Source organism: Lepisosteus platostomus, chromosome 6 (assembly GCF_059453375.1).
Source record: "Lepisosteus platostomus isolate fLepPlt1 chromosome 6, fLepPlt1.hap1, whole genome shotgun sequence".
Taxonomy (NCBI): Eukaryota; Metazoa; Chordata; class Actinopteri; order Semionotiformes; family Lepisosteidae; genus Lepisosteus; species Lepisosteus platostomus.
The window spans coordinates 2,857,556-2,878,783 of NC_142616.1; the positions used below are offsets into that span (position 1 = coordinate 2,857,556).

A 21,228-nucleotide genomic window follows, 5' to 3' on the forward strand; every position below is an offset into this window, starting at 1 on the left:
ACAGACCCCCAGTCTCTGTAGGAGTGACAGTGAATACGATCAGGGGACAGGGACCTATAACAGACCCCCAGTCTCTGTAGGAGTGACAGTGAATACGATCAGGACAGGGACCTATAACAGACCCCCAGTCTCTGTAGGAGTGACAGTGAATACGATCAGGACAGGGACCTATAACAGACCCCCAGTCTCTGTAGGAGTGACAGTGAATACGATCAGGGGACAGGGACCTAGAACAGACCCCCAGTCTCTGTAGGAGTGACAGTGAATACGATCAGGACAGGGACCTATAACAGACCCCCAGTCTCTGTAGGAGTGACAGTGAATACGATCAGGGGACAGGGACCTATGAAGACGTTTTGCAGTCTGAGGTCATTAATTAGCGGCGACAGGATGAGAAATTAAAAGGTAACTTGACTTCATTTCCTGCTCGTCTGGTTGGAGATGCAGTGATCCCCTCAGGTGAGACGCTAGAGGGGTCCAGAGCTCGCTCGTCCCTGGAGAACCCCTCGCCCCAGCTGAGCCAACGACCTTTTGGACCTCCACCCGGTCCGCACCACAAGCGCACTTCGCCTCCGGATTGCCAGGCCAGAAAACACCTAACGAGCTTCATTCCAAATCCAATTAACGGGCCAATTAAGGGTTTTTGGGGGAGAGGGGGTGTGAGGTACCTTCAACTGCAGCGTGGACACTCGACGCGTGCCGCTGACCCCTGTATCGAACCCGGGACGCGCGAGGAGGGACCGAGGGGGCACGGCCGTCGGCGCAGCAGTAAAGACACAGATCGCCCTTCATGGCTTTTTTACAAAAAGACAAAGTACAGAGTTTATTTCCAGATCAATAATAAAAGTCAACGACAAGTCCTACAAAGAGCGATTGGTCAGAAGAAAGATCCAGTCTGGTTCCGGGTGGGGGGGTTTCGGGGTGCAGGGGGGGGTCCCCCCGGGAATCACGCACGAAAGTGAGGAAGAGCAGGAATCTCTGAGGTCCACCCCAAACACAAGGACAGCTGGGGACTGGGGCGTCTCCAGTGGTCAGTCAGAGGGACAGCTGGGGACTGGGGCGTCTCCAGTGGTCAGTCAGAGGGACAGCTGGGGACTGGGGTGTCTCCAGTGGTCAGTCAGAGGGACAGCTGGGGACTGGGGCGTCTCCAGTGGTCAGTCAGTCTGTCAGAGGGACAGCTGGGGACTGGGGCATCTCCAGTGGTCAGTCAGTCAGTCAGAGGGACAGCTGGGGACTGGAGCGTCTCCAGTGGTCAGTCAGAGGGACAGCTGGGGACTGGAGCGTCTCCAGTAGTCAGTCAGTCAGTCAGAGGGACAGCTGGGGACTGGGGCGTCTCCAGTGGTCAGTCAGTCAGTCAGAGGGACAGCTGGGGACTGGGGCGTCTCCAGTGGTCAGTCAGTCAGTCAGAGGGACAGCTGGGGACTGGGGCGTCTCCAGTGGTCAGTCAGTCAGTCAGAGGGACAGCTGGGGACTGGGGCGTCTCCAGTGGTCAGTCAGTCAGTCAGAGGGACAGCTGGGGACTGGGGCGTCTCCAGTGGTCAGTCAGTCAGTCAGAGGGACAGCTGGGGACTGGGGCGTCTCCAGTGGTCAGTCAGTCAGTCAGAGGGACAGCTGGGGACTGGGGCGTCTCCAGTGGTCAGTCAGTCAGTCAGAGGGACAGCTGGGGACTGGGGCGTCTCCAGTAGTCAGTCAGTCAGTCAGAGGGACAGCTGGGGACTGGGGCGTCTCCAGTAGTCAGTCAGTCAGTCAGAGGGACAGCTGGGGACTGGGGCATCTCCAGTGGTCAGTCAGTCAGAGGGACAGCTGGGGACTGGAGCGTCTCCAGTGGTCAGTCAGTCAGTCAGAGGGACAGCTGGGGACTGGGGTGTCTCCAGTGGTCAGTCAGAGGGACAGCTGGGGACTGGGGTGTCTCCAGTAGTCAGTCAGTCAGTCAGAGGGACAGCTGGGGACTGGGGCGTCTCCAGTGGTCAGTCAGAGGGACAGCTGGGGACTGGGGTGTCTCCAGTAGTCAGTCAGTCAGTCAGAGGGACAGCTGGGGACTGGGGCGTCTCCAGTGGTCAGTCAGAGGGACAGCTGGGGACTGGGGCGTCTCCAGTGGTCAGTCAGTCAGTCAGAGGGACAGCTGGGGACTGGGGCGTCTCCAGTGGTCAGTCAGAGGGACAGCTGGGGACTGGGGCGTCTCCAGTGGTCAGTCAGTCAGTCAGAGGGACAGCTGGGGACTGGGGCGTCTCCAGTGGTCGGTCAGTCAGTCAGAGGGACAGCTGGGGACTGGGGCGTCTCCAGTGGTCAGTCAGTCAGTCAGAGGGACAGCTGGGGACTGGAGCGTCTCCAGTGGTCAGTCAGAGGGACAGCTGGGGACTGGGGCGTCTCCAGTGGTCAGTCAGTCAGTCAGAGGGACAGCTGGGGACTGGAGCGTCTCCAGTGGTCAGTCAGTCAGAGGGACAGCTGGGGACTGGGGTGTCTCCAGCGGTCAGTCAGAGGGACAGCTGGGGACTGGGGCATCTCCAGTGGTCAGTCAGTCAGAGGGACAGCTGGGGACTGGGGTGTCTCCAGTAGTCAGTCAGAGGGACAGCTGGGGACTGGAGCGTCTCCAGTGGTCAGTCAGTCAGTCAGAGGGACAGCTGGGGACTGGGGCGTCTCCAGTGGTCAGTCAGAGGGACAGCTGGGGACTTATAGGTCCCTTATAGGTGACTCCTGTGCAGGCGGGGGGGTCAGCTGACTACTGAACCAGTGGAAACAGCGCCGCCCTGCTGGTGAGGAGACCTCAGAGCCGGGTCCCCCTCTGTGCCCCGGGACAGGACCGTCCCCTCCCCCGAGCGCAGAGAGAGGGAGGGAGACAGGGGCGCCCCCACCTCAGCAGAGAGAGAGACAGGGGCGCCCCCCTACGCCCCAGGCACAGAGAGGGGCCGCGGGGGAAGGGGCGAGAGAGAGGAGGGGGGGTCTGGGGGTCACAGGAAGTAGTCGGCGACGGGCTTCTTGGAGGGGATCCCCCGCGTCTCCTGGGGCGCAGCCTCGAAGATGATGAACTCCTTCTGCAGGTGCTCGTCCAGCTCCAGGATCGCAGCAACGTTCCCACACCTGCAGAGAGACTGGGGTCACTACAGACAGGAGCCCCCTGCACCCCCACACTGGGGCTACAGACAGAGAGAGACTGGGGTCACTACAGACAGGAGCCCCCCGCACCCCCACACTGGGGCTACAGACAGGAGCCCCCTGCACCCCCACACTGGGGCTACAGACAGAGAGAGACTGGGGTCACTACAGACAGGAGCCCCCTGCACCCCCACACTGGGGCTACAGACAGAGAGAGAGACTGGGGTCACTACAGACAGGAGCCCCCTGCACCCCCACACTGGGGCTACAGACAGAGAGAGACTGGGGTCACTACAGACAGGAGCCCCCCGCACCCCCACACTGGGGCTACAGAGAGAGACTGGGGTCACTACAGACAGGAGCCCCCTGCACCCCCACACTGGGGCTACAGACAGAGAGAGACTGGGGTCACTACAGACAGGAGCCCCTCCTGCACCCCCACACTGGGGCTACAGACAGAGAGAGACTGGGGTCACTACAGACAGGAGCCTCTCCTGCACCCCCCACACTGGGGCTACAGACAGAGAGAGAGACTGGGGTCACTACAGACAGGAGCCCCCTGCACCCCCACACTGGGGCTACAGACAGAGAGAGACTGGGGTCACTACAGACAGGAGCCCCCCGCACCCCCACACTGGGGCTACAGACAGAGAGAGAGACTGGGGTCACTAAAGACAGGAGCCCCCTGCACCCCCACACTGGGGCTACAGACAGAGAGAGACTGGGGTCACTACAGACAGGAGCCCCTCCTGCACCCCCACACTGGGGCTACAGACAGAGAGAGAGACTGGGGTCACTACAGACAGGAGCCCCCCGCACCCCCACACTGGGGCTACAGACAGAGAGAGACTGGGGTCACTACAGACAGGAGCCCCCCGCACCCCCACACTGGGGCTACAGACAGAGAGAGAGAGACTGGGGTCACTACAGACAGGAGCCCCCCGCACCCCCACACCAGGGCTACAGACAGAGAGAGACTGGGGTCACTACAGACAGGAGCCCCCCGCACCCCCACACTGGGGCTACAGACAGAGAGAGACTGGGGTCACTACAGACAGGAGCCCCCTGCACCCCCACACTGGGGCTACAGACAGAGAGAGACTGGGGTCACTACAGACAGGAGCCCCCTGCACCCCCACACTGGGGCTACAGACAGAGAGAGACTGGGGTCACTACAGACAGGAGCCCCCCGCACCCCCACACTGGGGCTACAGACAGAGAGAGACTGGGGTCACTACAGACAGGAGCCCCCCGCACCCCCACACTGGGGCTACAGACAGAGAGAGACTGGGGTCACTACAGACAGGAGCCCCTCGCACCCCCACACTGGGGCTACAGGGAGAGAGAGACTGGGGTCACTACAGACAGGAGCCCCCCGCACCCCCACACTGGGGCTACAGAGAGAGAGAGAGACTGGGGTCACTACAGACAGGAGCCCCCCGCACCCCCACACTGGGGCTACAGACAGAGAGAGACTGGGGTCACTACAGACAGGAGCCCCCCGCACCCCCACACCAGGGCTACAGACAGAGAGAGACTGGGGTCACTACAGACAGGAGCCCCCCGCACCCCCACACTGGGGCTACAGACAGGAGCCCCCTGCACACTGGGGCTATAGAGGGAGATAGACTGGGGGTTACTCCTGACACAGGAGCCCCCCTGCACCACGACACTGGGGCTACAGAGGGAGAGAGACTGGGGGTTACTCCTGACACAGGAGCCCCTCCTGCACCCTGACACTGGGGGACAGAGAGAGACTGGGGTCACTACAGACAGGAGCCCCTCCTGCACCCCCACACTGGGGGACAGAGAGACCGGGGTCACTACAGACACAGGAGCCCCCCTGCACCCCGACACTGGGGGACAGAGAGGGAGAAAGAGGGGGACCCACCTGTAGCAGTAGTTGGGGGCGGACCAGACGGTCAGCACGGTCTCGTTGAAGTGCCACTTGTACCCCTCCATCACCAGCTGGTGCGCCCGGCAGATCATGTCGATGTCGTTGGCCACGTTGAACTGCGCCACCACGTCGCTGCCGAACAGGTACCCCGCGCCCCGCGGGCTGACGCCCCAGCCCGTCGTGTCTGGGGGGAGGGGCGGGGGGTTAGCGAAGACACGCCGACCGGCTCGGCGCCCCCCCCGCCCCCCGATCTCTCGGATCCTCACCTTCGGGGTCGGACCACAGGAGGTCACACATGGGCCCGTCGTGGGGCACCTCCTGCTTCCTGTCGATGGTCCGGATCTGGTCCAGAGTCTGGATTGAGGGAGAGAGGCCCCCGTGCACACAGAATATCTACAAGAGAGAGAGAGAGAGAGAGAGAGGGGTTCATACACACAGAGTATCTACAAGAGAGAGAGAGAGAGAGAGAGAGAGAGGGGTTCATACACACAGAGTATCTACAAGAGAGAGAGAGGGGGGTTCATACACACAGAATATCTACAAGAGAGAGAGAGAGAGGGGTTCATACACAGAATATCTACAAGAGAGAGAGAGAGAGAGGGGTTCATACACACAGAATATCTACAAGAGAGAGAGAGAGAGAGAGGGGTTCATACACACAGAATATCTACAAGAGAGAGAGAGAGAGAGGGGTTCATACACACAGAATATCTACAAGAGAGAGAGAGAGGGGTTCATGCACACAGAATATCTACAAGAGAGAGAGAGAGAGGGGTTCATACACACAGAATATCTACAAGAGAGAGAGAGAGAGAGAGAGGGGTTCATACACAGAATATCTACAAGAGAGAGAGAGAGAGGGGGGTTCATACACACAGAATATCTACAAGAGAGAGAGAGAGAGAGAGGGGTTCATACACACAGAATATCTACAAGAGAGAGAGAGAGAGAGGGGTTCATACACAGAATATCTACAAGAGAGAGAGAGAGAGGTTCATACACACAGAATATCTACAAGAGAGAGAGAGAGAGAGAGAGGGGTTCATACACACAGAATATCTACAAGAGAGAGAGAGAGAGAGAGAGAGGGGTTCATACACAGAATATCTACAAGAGAGAGAGAGAGAGAGGGGTTCATACACACAGAATATCTACAAGAGAGAGAGAGAGAGAGGGGTTCATACACACAGAATATCTACAAGAGAGAGAGAGAGAGAGGGGTTCATACACACAGAATATCTACAAGAGAGAGAGAGAGAGAGGGGTTCATGCACACAGAATATCTACAAGAGAGAGAGAGAGAGAGAGGGGTTCATACACACAGAATATCTACAAGAGAGAGAGAGAGGGGGGTTCATACACACAGAATATCTACAAGAGAGAGAGGGGTTCATACACACAGAATATCTACAAGAGAGAGAGAGAGAGGGGTTCATACACAGAATATCTACGAGAGAGAGGGGTTCATACACAGAATATCTACAAGAGAGAGAGAGAGAGAGAGGGGTTCATACACACAGAATATCTACAAGAGAGAGAGAGAGAGGGGTTCATACACACAGAATATCTACAAGAGAGAGAGAGAGAGGGGTTCATACACACAGAATATCTACAAGAGAGAGAGAGAGAGAGAGAGGGGTTCATACACACAGAATATCTACGAGAGAGAGAGAGAGAGAGAGAGGGGTTCATACACACAGAATATCTACGAGAGAGAGAGAGAGAGGGATTCATACACACAGAATATCTACGAGAGAGAGAGAGAGAGGGGTTCATACACACAGAATATCTACAAGAGAGAGAGAGAGAGGGGTTCATACACACAGAATATCTACAAGAGAGAGAGAGAGGGGTTCATACAGACACACTGACTGGACACTCCAGTACATGAACACTGCACTGAGAGAGAGAGGGGGGTTAATACAGACACACTGACTGGACACTCCAGTACATTAACACTGCACTGAGAGAGAGAGGGGTTAATACAGACACACTGACTGGACACTCCAGTACATTAACACTGCACTGAGAGAGAGAGGGGTTAATACAGACACACTGACTGGACACTCCAGTACATGAACACTGCACTGAGAGAGAGAGGGGTTCATACAGACACACTGACTGGACACTCCAGTACATGAACACTGCACTGAGGGAGAGAGGGGTTAATACAGACACACTGACTGGACACTCCAGTACATTAACACTGCACTGAGAGAGAGAGAGGGGTTCATACAGACACACTGACTGGACACTCCAGTACATGAACACTACACTGAGAGAGAGAGGGGTTCATACAGACACACTGACTGGACACTCCAGTACATTAACACTGCACTGAGAGAGAGAGGGGTTCATACACACACACTGACTGGACACTCCAGTACATGAACACTACACTGAGAGAGAGAGGGGTTCATACACACACACTGACTGGACACTCCAGTACATGAACACTGCACTGAGAGAGAGAGGGGTTCATACACACACACTGACTGGACACTCCAGTACATTAACACTGCACTGAGAGAGAGAGAGAGGGGTTAATACAGACACACTGACTGGACACTCCAGTACATTAACACTGCACTGAGAGAGAGAGAGAGAGGGGTTAATACAGACACACTGACTGGACACTCCAGTACATGAACACTGCACTGAGAGAGAGAGGGGTTAATACAGACACACTGACTGGACACTCCAGTACATTAACACTGCACTGAGAGAGAGGGGTTAATACAGACACACTGACTGGACACTCCAGTACATTAACACTGCACTGAGAGAGAGAGAGGGGTTAATACAGACACACTGACTGGACACTCCAGTACATTAACACTGAGAGGGGTGTAGCTGGTCACCTTTCCGTCGATGATGGCCGACAGGCTGAGATAGTCGAAGATCTCGGTGCAGTACCGCCACACCGTGACCGAGCCGTATTTGCGCAGACACTCGTCGTAGAAGCCGTAGACCTGCGTGATCTGGCGGGACTCGTGGTTCCCCCGGATCAGCGTGATCCTGTCGGGGTACCGCACCTGCGGGGAACGAGCGAGAGGGGTCGACACACGCACACCGGGACCGGAGGGAGGTCCGGTTCTGGGCCCGGAGGGGTCCTGCAGGGGTTGGTCTGCACGAGGGGGTTCAGGTCCTGTTCTGGTTCTGGAGGGGCTTGTCTATATCGGAGGGTTCTGGAGCGATCAGTCTGTATCGGGGGTTCTGGTCCGGTTCTGGAGGGGCTTGTCTATATCGGAGGGTTCTGGTGCTGGAGCGATCAGTCTGTATCGGGAGTTCTGGTCCAGTTCTGGACCAGGAGGGGTACTGCAGGGTTCTGGTTCTAGAGGGGTCGGTTCAGTGTGTATCAGGGGTTCTGTTCAGGTACTGGTCCTGGAGGGGTTTGTCTGCGTCAGGGGGTTCTGGTGCTGGAGCGATCGTGTGTATCGGGGGTTCTGGTCCAGTAGCGATCAGTGTGTATGGGGGGTTCTGGTGCTGGAGCGATCGTGTGTATCGGGGGTTCTGGTCCAGTCCTGGTCTTGGAGGGGTCGGGGGGGTTCTGGTGCTGGAGCGATCTGTGTGTATCGGGGGGTTCTGGTGCTGGAGCGATCGTGTGTATCGGGTGTTCCGGTCCGGTTCTGGAGGGGTCGGGGTAGCGGTCCGTACCTTCAGCGCCAGCAGCAGCAGGAAGGTCTCCACGCTGTAGAAGCCCCGGTCCACGAAGTCGCCCATGAAGAGGTAGTTCGTCTCGGGGACATCGCCCCCTACCTGCGGGGGGGAGCACCAGCATGAGGGCACAGCAGGGGGGGAGACCCCACTCAAGGACCGTCAGGGTCACCGACTGCCAGCCCAGGGAGTTAGAGGACACAGGGGAAGAGCACCTCACACTGAGGACAGGAAGCTCTTCGGGAGAGGACACAGTACTGGACACAGAGAGGGGTGGGAGTGTGGAACAAGCTGAGACCCTGACTTCTCTCAGGACACAGCTGGATGAGACACTCCAGTCAGGACAGGGGGGCTCTACTGTACACAGAGAGGGGTGGGGGTGTGGAACAAGCTGAGACCCAGACTTTCCTCAGGACACAGCTGGACGAGACAGTCCAGTCAGGACAGGAGACACTATTGTACACAGAGAGGGGTGGGGGTGTGGAACAAGCTGAGACCCTGACTTCTCTCAGGACACAGCTGGACGAGACACTCCAGTCAGGACAGGACAGTACTGTACACAGAGAGGGGTGGGGGTGTGGAACCAGCTGAGACCCGGACTTCTCAGGACACCTGGATCAGGTGTGAACCACTGAACGGGTCGGTCTTGAACCCCTGCCAACTCCCAGCAACCCAGAGGACCAGGGAAGGGCACCCCCACAGAGGCCCATGAGCTCTGGAGGCAGCAGGGCGCCCCCCTGTGGCCCCCACAGACGACGAGACGGACAGACTCACCCTGAACAGCTCCTTCAGGTCGTAGAACTGGCCGTGAATGTCGCCACACACCTGGGGGAGAGCAGAGAGGGGCGCATGAGGATCCTCCGGCAGAGACCCCCCGCTCCTCGCAGACGACACAGCTGAGCACCCACTGGGGGAGAGCACAGCCCCTCCCACCAGCCCCACTCTGTTTGGCGGAGAGGCACAGCCCCTCCCACCTGCCCCACTCTGATTGGCGGAGAGGCGCAGCCCCTCCCACCTGCCCCACTCTGATTGGCGGAGAGCGCGGCCCCTCCCACCTGCCCCACTCCGATTGGCGGAGAGGCACAGCCCCTCCCCGCTGCCCCACTCCGACTGGGGGAGAGGCGCGGCCCCTCCCCCCTGCCCCACTCCGACTGGGGGAGAGGCGCGGCCCCTCCCCCCTGCCCCACTCCGACTGGGGGAGAGGCGCGGCCCCTCCCCCCTGCCCCACTCCGACTGGGGGAGAGGCGCGGCCCCTCCCCCTTGCCCCACTCCGACTGGGGGAGAGGCGCGGCCCCTCCCACCCGCCCCACTCCGACTGGGGGAGAGGCGCGGCCCCTCCCCGCTGCCCCACTCTGACTGGGGGAGAGGCGCAGCCCCTCCCACCCGCCCCATTCCGATTGGCGGAGAGGCGCAGCCCCTCCCCACTGCCCCACTCTGACTGGCGGAGAGGCGCAGCCCCTCCCCACTGCCCCATTCTGATTGGCGGAGAGGCGCAGCCCCTCCCCACTGCCCCATTCTGATTGGCGGAGAGGCGCAGCCCCTCCCCACTGCCCCATTCTGATTGGCGGAGAGGCGCAGCCCCTCCCCACTGCCCCACTCTGACTGGGGGAGAGGAACCTCGGTCACACACGCTAGAGAGCAGGCCCAGGCTCGAGCCCGCGAGCGCAGAGCCCCACCTCTCCCGGCCGACGGCGGACAGTTACTCACGGTGACGGGCGAGTCCACTCTCTGCACGTTGCTCTCCTCCACCAGGATCTCCCTGAAACGAGCGAGGCACCGGTCACTGACAGACCCACCCCCTCCGGCACCAGAACCCCTCGACACAGACCCACCCCTCCGGGACCAGAACCCCTCGACACAGACCCACCCCTCCGGGACCAGAACCCCTCGACACAGACCCACCCCTCCGGGACCAGAACCCCTCCGGCACCAGAACCCCTCGACACAGACCCACCCCTCCGGGACCAGAACCCAGACAGACCCACCCCTCCGGCACCAGAACCCCTCGACACACACCCACCCCTCCGGGACCAGAACCCAGACAGACCCACCCCTCCGGCACCAGAACCCCTCGACACACACCCACCCCTCCGGCACCAGAACCCCGACAGACCCACCCCTCCGGCACCAGAACCCCTCGACACAGACCCACCCCTCCGGCACCAGAACCCCTCGACACAGACCCACCCCTCCGGCACCAGAACCTCGCGACACAGACCCACCCCTCCGGCATCAGAACCCCGCGACACAGACCCACCCCTCCGGCATCAGAACCCCGCGACACAGACCCACCCCTCCGGGACCAGAACCATACCTGAACCCCAACAGACCCCCACCCCACCGGAACCAGAACCATACCTGAACCCCAACAGACCCCCACCCCACCGGAACCAGAACTGGACCAGAACCCCCTGAAAGACTGACCCCCTCCAGGACCAGAACCTCTCAACAGACCCACTTCTCCGGAACCAGACCCGGACCTAAACCCCCTGAAAGACTGACCCCCACCCCGGGAGCAGAACCTCGTGACAAACCCAACCCTCCGGGACCAGAACCTCTTCAAAGACTGACCCGTCCAGGACCAGAACCGGATCTGAACCCCCCCCTACACAGACCGACCCGTTCTGGACCAGAACCAGACACTCGCACAGGAGCAGACGTAGCCCGTCTGTCCCGGGACCAGAACCGGGCCTCTCGGGTCAATGCGGGACACTCGCACAGGAGCAGACGTAGCCCCTCCGACGCAGCCTGTTGCCGGGCGGGGGTCAGGGGTGACTCACCTGGCCTTGGCGCAGAGCGCCTTGACCTCGTTCTCCTTGATCAGCTCGCACCTGCGCAGCTGGTCGATCTGCCGGTCCAGGTCGCTGATGTCACCCATGGCTCAGCGCCGACACACACACACACCCACGCGAGCGTGCGCGCCTGAGCGCACACTCACACACACACACACTCGCGCGCCGCAGAGAGAGAGAGACCAGCAGGGAGCGCGACCTGGGGGGAGAGAGAGGAGAGGAGAGGTTAGATCAGACTCCCACACTGTTCCAGCTGAGCTCAGCGAAAAGCTCCTCTGCCAGCACAGCCCAGACCGTTCGGCTCCGAGTCTAGAGGACATCAGTCCCTGCCCTGTGAGGGGCTCTCCAGACACACAGACCCCAGCAGGAGAGCAGGGGCTCCTCACAGGTAGAGGAGACCAGTCCCTGCCCTGTGAGGGGCTCTCCAGACACACAGACCCCAGCAGGAGAGCAGGGGCTCCTCACAGGTAGAGGAGACCAGTCCCTGCGCTGTGAGGGCTCTCCGCACACACAGACCCCAGCAGGAGAGCAGGGGCTCCTCACAGGTAGAGGAGACCAGTCCCTGCACTGTGAGGGGCTCTCCAGACACACAGACCCCAGCAGGAGAGCAGGGGCTCCTCACAGGTAGAGGAGATCAGTCCCTGCGCTGTGAGGGGCTCTCCAGACACACAGACCCCAGCAGGAGAGCAGGGGCTCCTCACAGGTAGAGGAGACCAGTCCCTGCCCTGTGAGGGGCTCTCCAGACACACAGACCCCAGCAGGAGAGCAGGGGCTCCTCACAGGTAGATGAGATCAGTCCCTGCGCTGAGAGGGGCTCTCCAGACACAGACCCCAGCAGGAGAGCAGGGGCTCCTCACAGGTAGAGGAGACCAGTCCCTGCGCTGTGAGGGGCTCTCCAGACACACAGACCCCAGCAGGAGAGCAGGGGCTCCTCACAGGTAGAGGAGACCAGTCCCTGCGCTGTGAGGGGCTCTCCACACACACTGACCCCAGCAGGAGAGCAGGGGCTCCTCACAGGTAGAGGAGATCAGTCCCTGCGCTGTGAGGGGCTCTCCAGACACACAGACCCCAGCAGGAGAGCAGGGGCTCCTCACAGGTAGAGGAGACCAGTCCCTGCGCTGTGAGGGGCTCTCCAGACACACAGACCCCAGCAGGAGAGCAGGGGCTCCTCACAGGTAGAGGAGACCAGTCCCTGCGCTGTGAGGGGCTCTCCAGACACACAGACCCCAGCAGGAGAGCAGGGGCTCCTCACAGGTAGAGGAGACCAGTCCCTGCGCTGTGAGGGGCTCTCCAGACACACAGACCCCAACAGGAGAGCAGGGGCTCCTCACAGGTAGAGGAGACCAGTCCCTGCGCTGTGAGGGGCTCTCCAGACACACAGACCCCAGCAGGAGAGCAGGGGCTCCTCACAGGTAGAGGAGACCAGTCCCTGTGCTGTGAGAGGCTCTCCAGCCACACTGACCCCAGCAGGAGGGGCAGCAAGAGAGCAGGGGCTCCTCATAGGTAGAGGAGACCAGTCCCTGCCCTGTGAGGGGCTCTCCAGACACACAGACCCCAGCAGGAGAGCAGGGGCTCCTCACAGGTAGAGACCAGTCCCTGCGCTGTGAGGGGCTCTCCAGACACACAGACCCCAGCAGGAGAGCAGGGGCTCCTCACAGGTAGAGGAGATCAGTCCCTGCGCTGTGAGGGGCTCTCCAGACACACAGACCCCAGCAGGAGAGCAGGGGCTCCTCACAGGTAGAGGAGACCAGTCCCTGCGCTGTGAGGGGCTCTCCAGACACACAGACCCCAACAGGAGAGCAGGGGCTCCTCACAGGTAGAGGAGACCAGTCCCTGCGCTGTGAGGGGCTCTCCAGACACACAGACCCCAGCAGGAGAGCAGGGGCTCCTCACAGGTAGAGGAGACCAGTCCCTGTGCTGTGAGGGGCTCTCCAGACACACAGACCCCAGCAGGAGAGCAGGGGCTCCTCACAGGTAGAGACCAGTCCCTGCGCTGTGAGAGGCTCTCCAGACACACAGACCCCAGCAGGAGAGCAGGGGCTCCTCACAGGTAGAGGAGATCAGTCCCTGCGCTGTGAGGGGCTCTCCAGACACACAGACCCCAGCAGGAGAGCAGGGGCTCCTCACAGGTAGAGGAGACCAGTCCCTGTGCTGTGAGGGGCTCTCCAGACACACAGACCCCAGCAGGAGAGCAGGGGCTCCTCACAGTTAGAGGAGACCAGTCCCTGCGCTGTGAGAGGCTCTCCAGACACACAGACCCCAGCAGGAGAGCAGGGGCTCCTCACAGGTAGAGGAGACCAGTCCCTGCGCTGTGAGGGGCTCTCCAGACACACAGACCCCAGCAGGAGAGCAGGGGCTCCTCACAGGTAGAGGAGACCAGTCCCTGCGCTGTGAGGGGCTCTCCAGACACACAGACCCCAGCAGGAGAGCAGGGGCTCCTCACAGGTAGAGGAGACCAGTCCCTGCGCTGTGAGGGGCTCTCCAGACACACAGACCCCAGCAGGAGAGCAGGGGCTCCTCACAGGTAGAGGAGACCAGTCCCTGCGCTGTGAGGGGCTCTCCAGACACACAGACCCCAGCAGGAGAGCAGGGGCTCCTCACAGGTAGAGGAGACCAGTCCCTGCGCTGTGAGGGGCTCTCCAGACACACAGACCCCAGAAACACTGAACACTCACTAGGAATGGGTGAGACTTGTGGGTGAGTGAATGGGTGAGACCCAGGAAGACGGGCCGCAGGAACTTTGTTTACTTTGTCCCGGCTGGAGAAATCTGCTCTGCAGGGCAGGCGAGCCAAGACGACGGATCAACACAGCCCCCGTCCCCGACCACTGCACGGCAGATCCCCCGTCACACACCCTGCTGCCCGGCTCCTCTCTCTCTCGTCGGAACCACCGACGTTTGTCCAGAAAACGGAACTTGCGGTGCAGGACAGTCCCTGAATCCTTATAATCGCCCCCATCTCCCTGGACCAGTACCGGTACCGGTACCGGCCCCCCGGTAAACAACACCGCGTCTCAGACAGCCGGGCGGCAGCAGGAGGAGGAGACCCGCCGGCTCGGCCGGGTTCGGCTGCAGGTCCAGTCTCGGCCCGGTCCAGTCCCGGCGGCGGGACACACACACACACACGTACACGCGCGCGTTCCCGCGCTCTCCCGCCCCGGGGCTCCGCGAGCCGGGCGGCCTCACGGCGCCATCTTGGAGCGACTCCGCTCGGCCTCCTCGCCGCCTCCGCCCGGCCTGTCCCCCCGCCGGGGCCCGGCTCGCCGCCGCGGCCCGGCCGGGGGCCCAGGGCGCTCCGCTCCGCTCCAGCAGCGGCCCTCCAGCCCGGCGGCCCGGCCCGGCCCGGGAGCGGGGAGCGACTCGACCCCCCCGGGCCCGGCGCCTCCGCCGCCGCCAGCCCCCCAACACACACAAACCGGCTCAGAAACCCCTCGGCCCCCGGGGAGCGGCCTTACCTCGGCGTCCAGGGGCCGGCAGGGCAACAGCAGCAGCAGCAGCACCGATAGCAGCGGACTCGTCTCTGTCCGGGAGTCGGGAGGCCGGTCGTGCGCAGATCCGCGTCTGTCTCCCCGCTGCGCTCGGCCGGCTGGAGCTCCGCTTCCTCTCCGCCCTCGGGGACGCGCGGCGGCGGCGGCGGCGGCGCGCACGCAGGGCTTCCGGTGTCGGGAGCGAGGCTCGCTCCCGGGCACGGGCACTCGTCCGGGGACGCGCAAGAGCAGGGATTGGCGGCGGCCGACGGGCTGTGGTTTCAGCGGCTCCTCCTCCTCCTCCCTCTTATATGCGCTCTGGTCCTCGACGCCACCGCCGGCAGCCCCCCGGCTCCTGTTGAAATTGCTAACAGCCCGCAGCAGCGCTGGTTAGGGAACGAGGTCGCTCATTCGAGGTTCGGGGGTTCGGGCCTGAAGCGCCACCTGAACCCCATTCCTTAATAAGTCACGGAGCACGCAGGAAAATCGAGGTTTTTTTTTTGTTTTGCTTAAGAAAAGCCAGGAGTGTTCATCCTTACAGCCCTGTTAGTATTAACTAGTTAGCCCTTCTTCCATTTTGGTAAAAATTAAAAACAACAACAATAACACGTTAAAAAAAAGTTTTTTTCCCTGGTCTTGCTCGCACGGGCGAGAACAACCACAAGATGGCGCCGGAGCGCCAACCTCAAGGCGCGAGCCCCGTGCCGGGGAGGGGGCAGGAAATGACGCAACAAGGGCGGTGGGGGACGCCCGCCGCGGCTGGGATGACGTCAGCCCGCCCGAAAGGCGCCGGAGCTGAGCCTCAGCCCCTCTGCAGGCGAGGAGGCGGTGCTGACACCCCTGGGGTACAGAGTGGGGTACATACTGGAGGGGTCTCCTCTCTCTGCAGGCGAGGAGGCGGTGCTGACACCCCTGGGGTACAGAGTGGGGTACAAACAGGAGGGGTCTCCTCTCTCTGCAGGCGAGGAGGCGGTGCTGACACCCCTGGGGTACAGAGTGGGGTACATACTGGAGGGGTCTCCTCTCTCTGCAGGCGAGGAGGCGGTGCTGACACCCCTGGGGTACAGAGTGGGGTACAAACAGGAGGGGTCTCCTCTCTCTGCAGGCGAGGAGGCGGTGCTGACACCCCTGGGGTACAGAGTGGGGTACATACTGGAGGGGTCTCCTCTCTCTGCAGGCGAGGAGGCGGTGCTGACACCCCTGGGGTACAGAGTGGGGTACAAACAGGAGGGGTCTCCTCTCTCTGCAGGCGAGGGGGCGGTGCTGACACCCCTGGGGTACAGAGTGGGGTACATACTGGAGGGGTCTCCTCTCTCTGCAGGCGAGGAGGCGGTGCTGACACCCCTGGGGTACAGAGTGGGGTACAAACAGGAGGGGTCTCCTCTCTCTGCAGGCGAGGAGGCGGTGCTGACACCCCTGGGGTACAGAGTGGGGTACAAACAGGAGGGGTCTCCTCTCTCTGCAGGCGAGGAGGCGGTGCTGACACCCCTGGGGTACAGAGTGGGGTACATACTGGAGGGGTCTCCTCTCTCTGCAGGCGAGGAGGCGGTGCTGACACCCCTGGGGTACAGAGTGGGGTACAAACAGGAGGGGTCTCCTCTCTCTGCAGGCGAGGGGGCGGTGCTGACACCCCTGGGGTACAGAGTGGGGTACATACTGGAGGGGTCTCCTCTCTCTGCAGGCGAGGAGGCGGTGCTGACACCCCTGGGGTACAGAGTGGGGTACAAACAGGAGGGGTCTCCTCTCTCTGCAGGCGAGGAGGCGGTGCTGACACCCCTGGGGTACAGAGTGGGGTACATACTGGAGGGGTCTCCTCTCTCTGCAGGCGAGGAGGCGGTGCTGACACCCCTGGGGTACAGAGTGGGGTACAAACAGGAGGGGTCTCCTCTCTCTGCAGGCGAGGAGGCGGTGCTGACACCCCTGGGGTACAGAGTGGGGTACATACTGGAGGGGTCTCCTCTCTCTGCAGGCGAGGAGGCGGTGCTGACACCCCTGGGGTACAGAGTGGGGTACAAACAGGAGGGGTCTCCTCTCTCTGCAGGCGAGGGGGCGGTGCTGACACCCCTGGGGTACAGAGTGGGGTACATACTGGAGGGGTCTCCTCTCTCTGCAGGCGAGGAGGCGGTGCTGACACCCCTGGGGTACAGAGTGGGGTACAAACAGGAGGGGTCTCCTCTCTCTGCAGGCGAGGAGGCGGTGCTGACACCCCTGGGGTACAGAGTGGGGTACAAACTGGAGGGGTCTCCTCTCTCTGCAGGCGAGGAGGCGGTGCTGACACCCCTGGGGTACAGAGTGGGGTACAAACTGGAGGGATCTCCTCTCTCTGCAGGCGAGGAGGCGGTGCTGACACCCCTGGGGTACAGAGTGGGGTACAAACTGGAGGGAGGGGGTCTGTCAAGGGAGAGGCTGGACAGATGGACACACACTCCCCTGCGGGCCAGCAGGCACAAAGCCCTTTGCTGGTGCTGGCGCAGAAAGAACGAGCCTGGCAGGTGATCAACTGCTCGTTCCACACTCCCACCACTCTATGTGCAAGGACAGGCTCAGTGACACAGCCTGGACACACACACTGGACACAGGCAGTCCTGGCTGTCCAGAGAGGACAGGCTCAGTGACACAGCCTGGACACACACACTGGACACAGGCAGACCTGTCTGTCCAGAGAGGACAGGCTCAGAGACACAGCCTGGACACACACACTGGACACAGGCAGACCTGGCTGTCCAGAGAGGACAGGCTCAGAGACCACAGCCTGGACACACACACTGGACACAGGCAGACCTGGCTGTCCACAGAGGACAGGCTCAGTGACACAGCCTGGACACACACACTGGACACAGGCAGTCCTGGCTGTCCAGAGAGGACAGGCTCAGTGACACAGCCTGGACACACACACTGGACACAGGCAGACCTGTCTGTCCAGAGAGGACAGGCTCAGAGACACAGCCTGGACACACACACTGGACACAGGCAGACCTGTCTGTCCAGAGAGGACAGGCTCAGAGACACAGCCTGGAAATACACACTGGACACAGGCAGACCTGGCTGTCCAGAGAGGAAATAATAATCAACAACATCAACATCATCACTTTATTAACCCTTCACAATTTCTTGCATTAGGAATGATCTTTTCACAGACCCCAGCTTGCTCTCCATGAGACACACAGACAGGGAGAGAGCCTGGGGTCAGAGCGCAGGGTCAGCCATTGTACAGCGCCCCTGGAGCAGTTGGGGTGAAGGGCCTTGCTCAGGAGCCCAACAGAGTAGGATTCCTCTGCCAGCTACAGGATTTGAACCGGCAACCTTCCAGCCACAGGCACAGATCCTGAGCCACAGAGCCATCGCTCCGCCCTAATAATAATAATAATAATAATAATAATAATAATAATAATAGTTGAATTTATAATAATCTAGAAATATAATATTTTGAGAATATACCCAAGTGGCTGGTATGATGTATGACTGGTTCTCAGGTGAGTAGGCAGTCAGGCACGCTGAGGTGAACAGATATTTGTGAACAATGACAGTACAGACGGTCAGCACACACAAGAGACAGCTCAGTCCGAGCTTGAGGCGTCTCGTCTGGGGGGGTGGGTTTCCAGCACACTCCCAACATGATGACGCACAACCACCGACAGGAAGTCAGCGCTGCACTGTCACTGAGAGGTCAGAGGCGTCGTGTGGAAGAGATACTGCAGAGGGGTCTGTGAGTGTCACACCTGGGTCAGAGGGGTCTCGCAGACGGGAGAAGTCTGAACTCGCAGTGCAGGGGGTGAGAGACACGATCCATAACATGGTAATATGGCCAGCACCTACATCACCCCACAGCTCCCAGCTCCCAGCTCCCAGCCCACTGGAGCCCAGCAGGGGGAGCCTGGCCAGTACCTGGAGGGGAGACTCCTGGGAGAGGGGTGACTGGGGCCAGCAGGGGGCGCTCTCTCCCAGCTCCCAGCCCACTGGAGCCCAGCAGGGGGAGTCTGGCCAGTACCTGGAGGGGAGACTCCTGGGAGAGGGGTGAATGGGGCCAGCAGGGGGCGCTCTCTCCCAGCTCCCAGCCCACTGGAGCCCAGCAGGGGGAGTCTGGCCAGTACCTGGAGGGGAGACTCCTGGGAGAGGGGTGAGTGGGGCCAGCAGGGGGCGCTCTCTCCCAGCTCCCAGCCCACTGGAGCCCAGCAGGGGGAGCCTGGCCAGTACCTGGAGGGGAGACTCCTGGGAGAGGGGTGAGTGGGGCCAGCAGGGGGCGCTCTCTCCCTGCGCTCTGTGTGGTCCTGATGCCCCAGTCCAGTGATGGTGAGCTATAAAAGAGTAGGGCTGGACACTGACGGGGACACTGGACTGTAAGAAGGCTCCGTCCTTCAGATGAGACGTGAAACCGGGGTCCTGACTCTCTGTGGTCATGAACAATCCCGGGGTGTCTCTATAAAAGAGTCGGGGTGTTGACCTGTCCTGGCCTCCTAGTAACCCCTAATGACCTCTGACCTGTCCTCCTCGCTCTGAGAGCTGCTGTGTGTGAGCGCACTGGTGGGGCTCCACACTGCTGCTGCTGGAGGGGATCCCCACCACCAGCGGGGCGTCCAGAAAGGCGCTATATAAGTATAAGGATATTATTAATAACCCCTGATGACCCCTGACCTGTCCTCATTGCTCTGAGAGCTGGTGTGTGGGGAGAGGACTGGAGCATCATCCAGGTGGGGGTACACACTGGTGGGGGTGGAGGGGATCCCCATGACCAGTAAAGAGTGGGGTGTCCAGAATAATCCTATATAAGTGTAAGCAGTTCTTCTTATAAGAGACTTTCCTGTCTTTGCCACCCTGCTTGGAGAGAATATTTAAGGCGGTTTGATTTGCCCCAATTACTTTGCTACTTAAACTTGACTAATTTTCCCAGCCCATCACAATCAATCAATCAATTAATCAATCAACGAACGGGACTGCTGTTTCCAAACCAGCGGGCGAGACAGTATGTTAAGACACTTTCGACAAAAGAGCTGGAGAAAACTGTCAGGGTGAGTCTCTCTGCCTCGATGGTTGTGCTGATCACAGAGAACTGAGGGTCCCGACGTCCTGACGTCCCGACCACCCAGAAAAACAGCAGAGCACTACCAGGTATCAGCCTCCTAAATAACACCTACGAGGGCCAAGAGAGAAGCTGCGCCTTCTACACCAGCCGGAATCCGTGTCCTTCTCTCTGTGGACCCAGAGGACACAGGGTGAGCAGGGTCTCCCAGTCTACAAGTACACCCGCCACCCGTTTCCACAAGAGGGATTCTCCACGCAAGACATCAGAGTTGTCTTACAGCAGGAGAGCAGTGTAACAGGAGCCAGTCTGTCTCTCTGCCACTCTGTCTCTGTTCCTCTGTCTGTCTCTCTGCCTGTGTCCCTGTGTCTGCCTGTCTCTCAGTAATAATAAAACAGTGTGATCTCCTGTCCCAGCCTGAGGAACAGACAGTGAGCCCGTCTCTCAATAATAATAATACAGTGTGTGATCTCCTGTCCCAGCCTGAGGGACAGACAGTGAGCCTGTCTCTCAATAATAATAATACAGTGTGTGATCTCCTGTCCCAGCCTGAGGAACAGACAGTGAGCCTGTCTCTCAATAATAATAATACAGTGTGTGATCTCCTGTACCAGCCTGAGGAACAGACAGTGAGCCCGTCTCTCAATAATAATAATACAGTGTGTGATCTCCTGTCCCAGCCTGAGGAACAGTGAGCCTGTCTCTCCATAATAATAATACAGTGTGTGATCTCCTGTCCCAGCCTGAGGAACAGACAGTGAGCCCGTCTCTCAATAATAATAATACAGTGTGTGATCTCCTGTACCAGCCTGAGGAACAGACAGTGAGCCCGTCTCTCAATAATAATAATACAGTGTGTGATCTCCTGTCCCAGCCTGAGGAACAGACAGTGAGCCCGTCTCTCAATAATAATAATACAGTGTGTGATCTCCTGTCCCAGACTGAGGAACAGACAGTGAGCCTGTCTCTCAATAATAATAATAATACAGTGTGTGATCTCCTGTCCCAGCCTGAGGAACAGACAGTGAGCCTGTCTCTCAATAATAATAATACAGTGTGTGATCTCCTGTCCCAGCCTGAGGAACAGACAGTGAGCCCGTCTCTCAATAATAATAATACAGTGCGTGATCTCCTGTCCCAGCCTGAGGAACAGACAGTGAGCCTGTCTCTCAATAATAATAATACAGTGTGTGATCTCCTGTCCCAGCCTGAGGAACAGACAGTGAGCCCGTCTCTCAATAATAATAATACAGTGTGTGATCTCCTGTCCCAGCCTGAGGAACAGACAGTGAGCCCGTCTCTCAAT

The 21,228-nt window shown here is 59.9% G+C and overlaps 1 protein-coding gene across 1 annotated transcript; it reads right to left on the minus strand.

Moving 5' to 3' along the window:
• Nucleotides 1-791: 791 nt before the first annotated feature.
• Nucleotides 792-15,463, minus strand: LOC148659609 (serine/threonine-protein phosphatase 4 catalytic subunit B). The gene is made up of 9 exons (XM_088633828.1): nt 14,894-15,463; nt 11,428-11,638; nt 10,355-10,406; nt 9,422-9,472; nt 8,648-8,749; nt 7,852-8,025; nt 5,257-5,383; nt 4,985-5,174; nt 792-3,078 (listed from the first exon to the last, which is right to left on the minus strand). The coding sequence occupies exons 2-9, from the start codon at nt 11,523-11,525 to the stop codon at nt 2,949-2,951; spliced, it is 924 nt and encodes a 307-aa protein (XP_088489954.1). The 5' UTR covers nt 11,526-11,638; nt 14,894-15,463; the 3' UTR covers nt 792-2,948.
• Between the last annotated feature and the right edge of the window lie 5,765 nt (nt 15,464-21,228).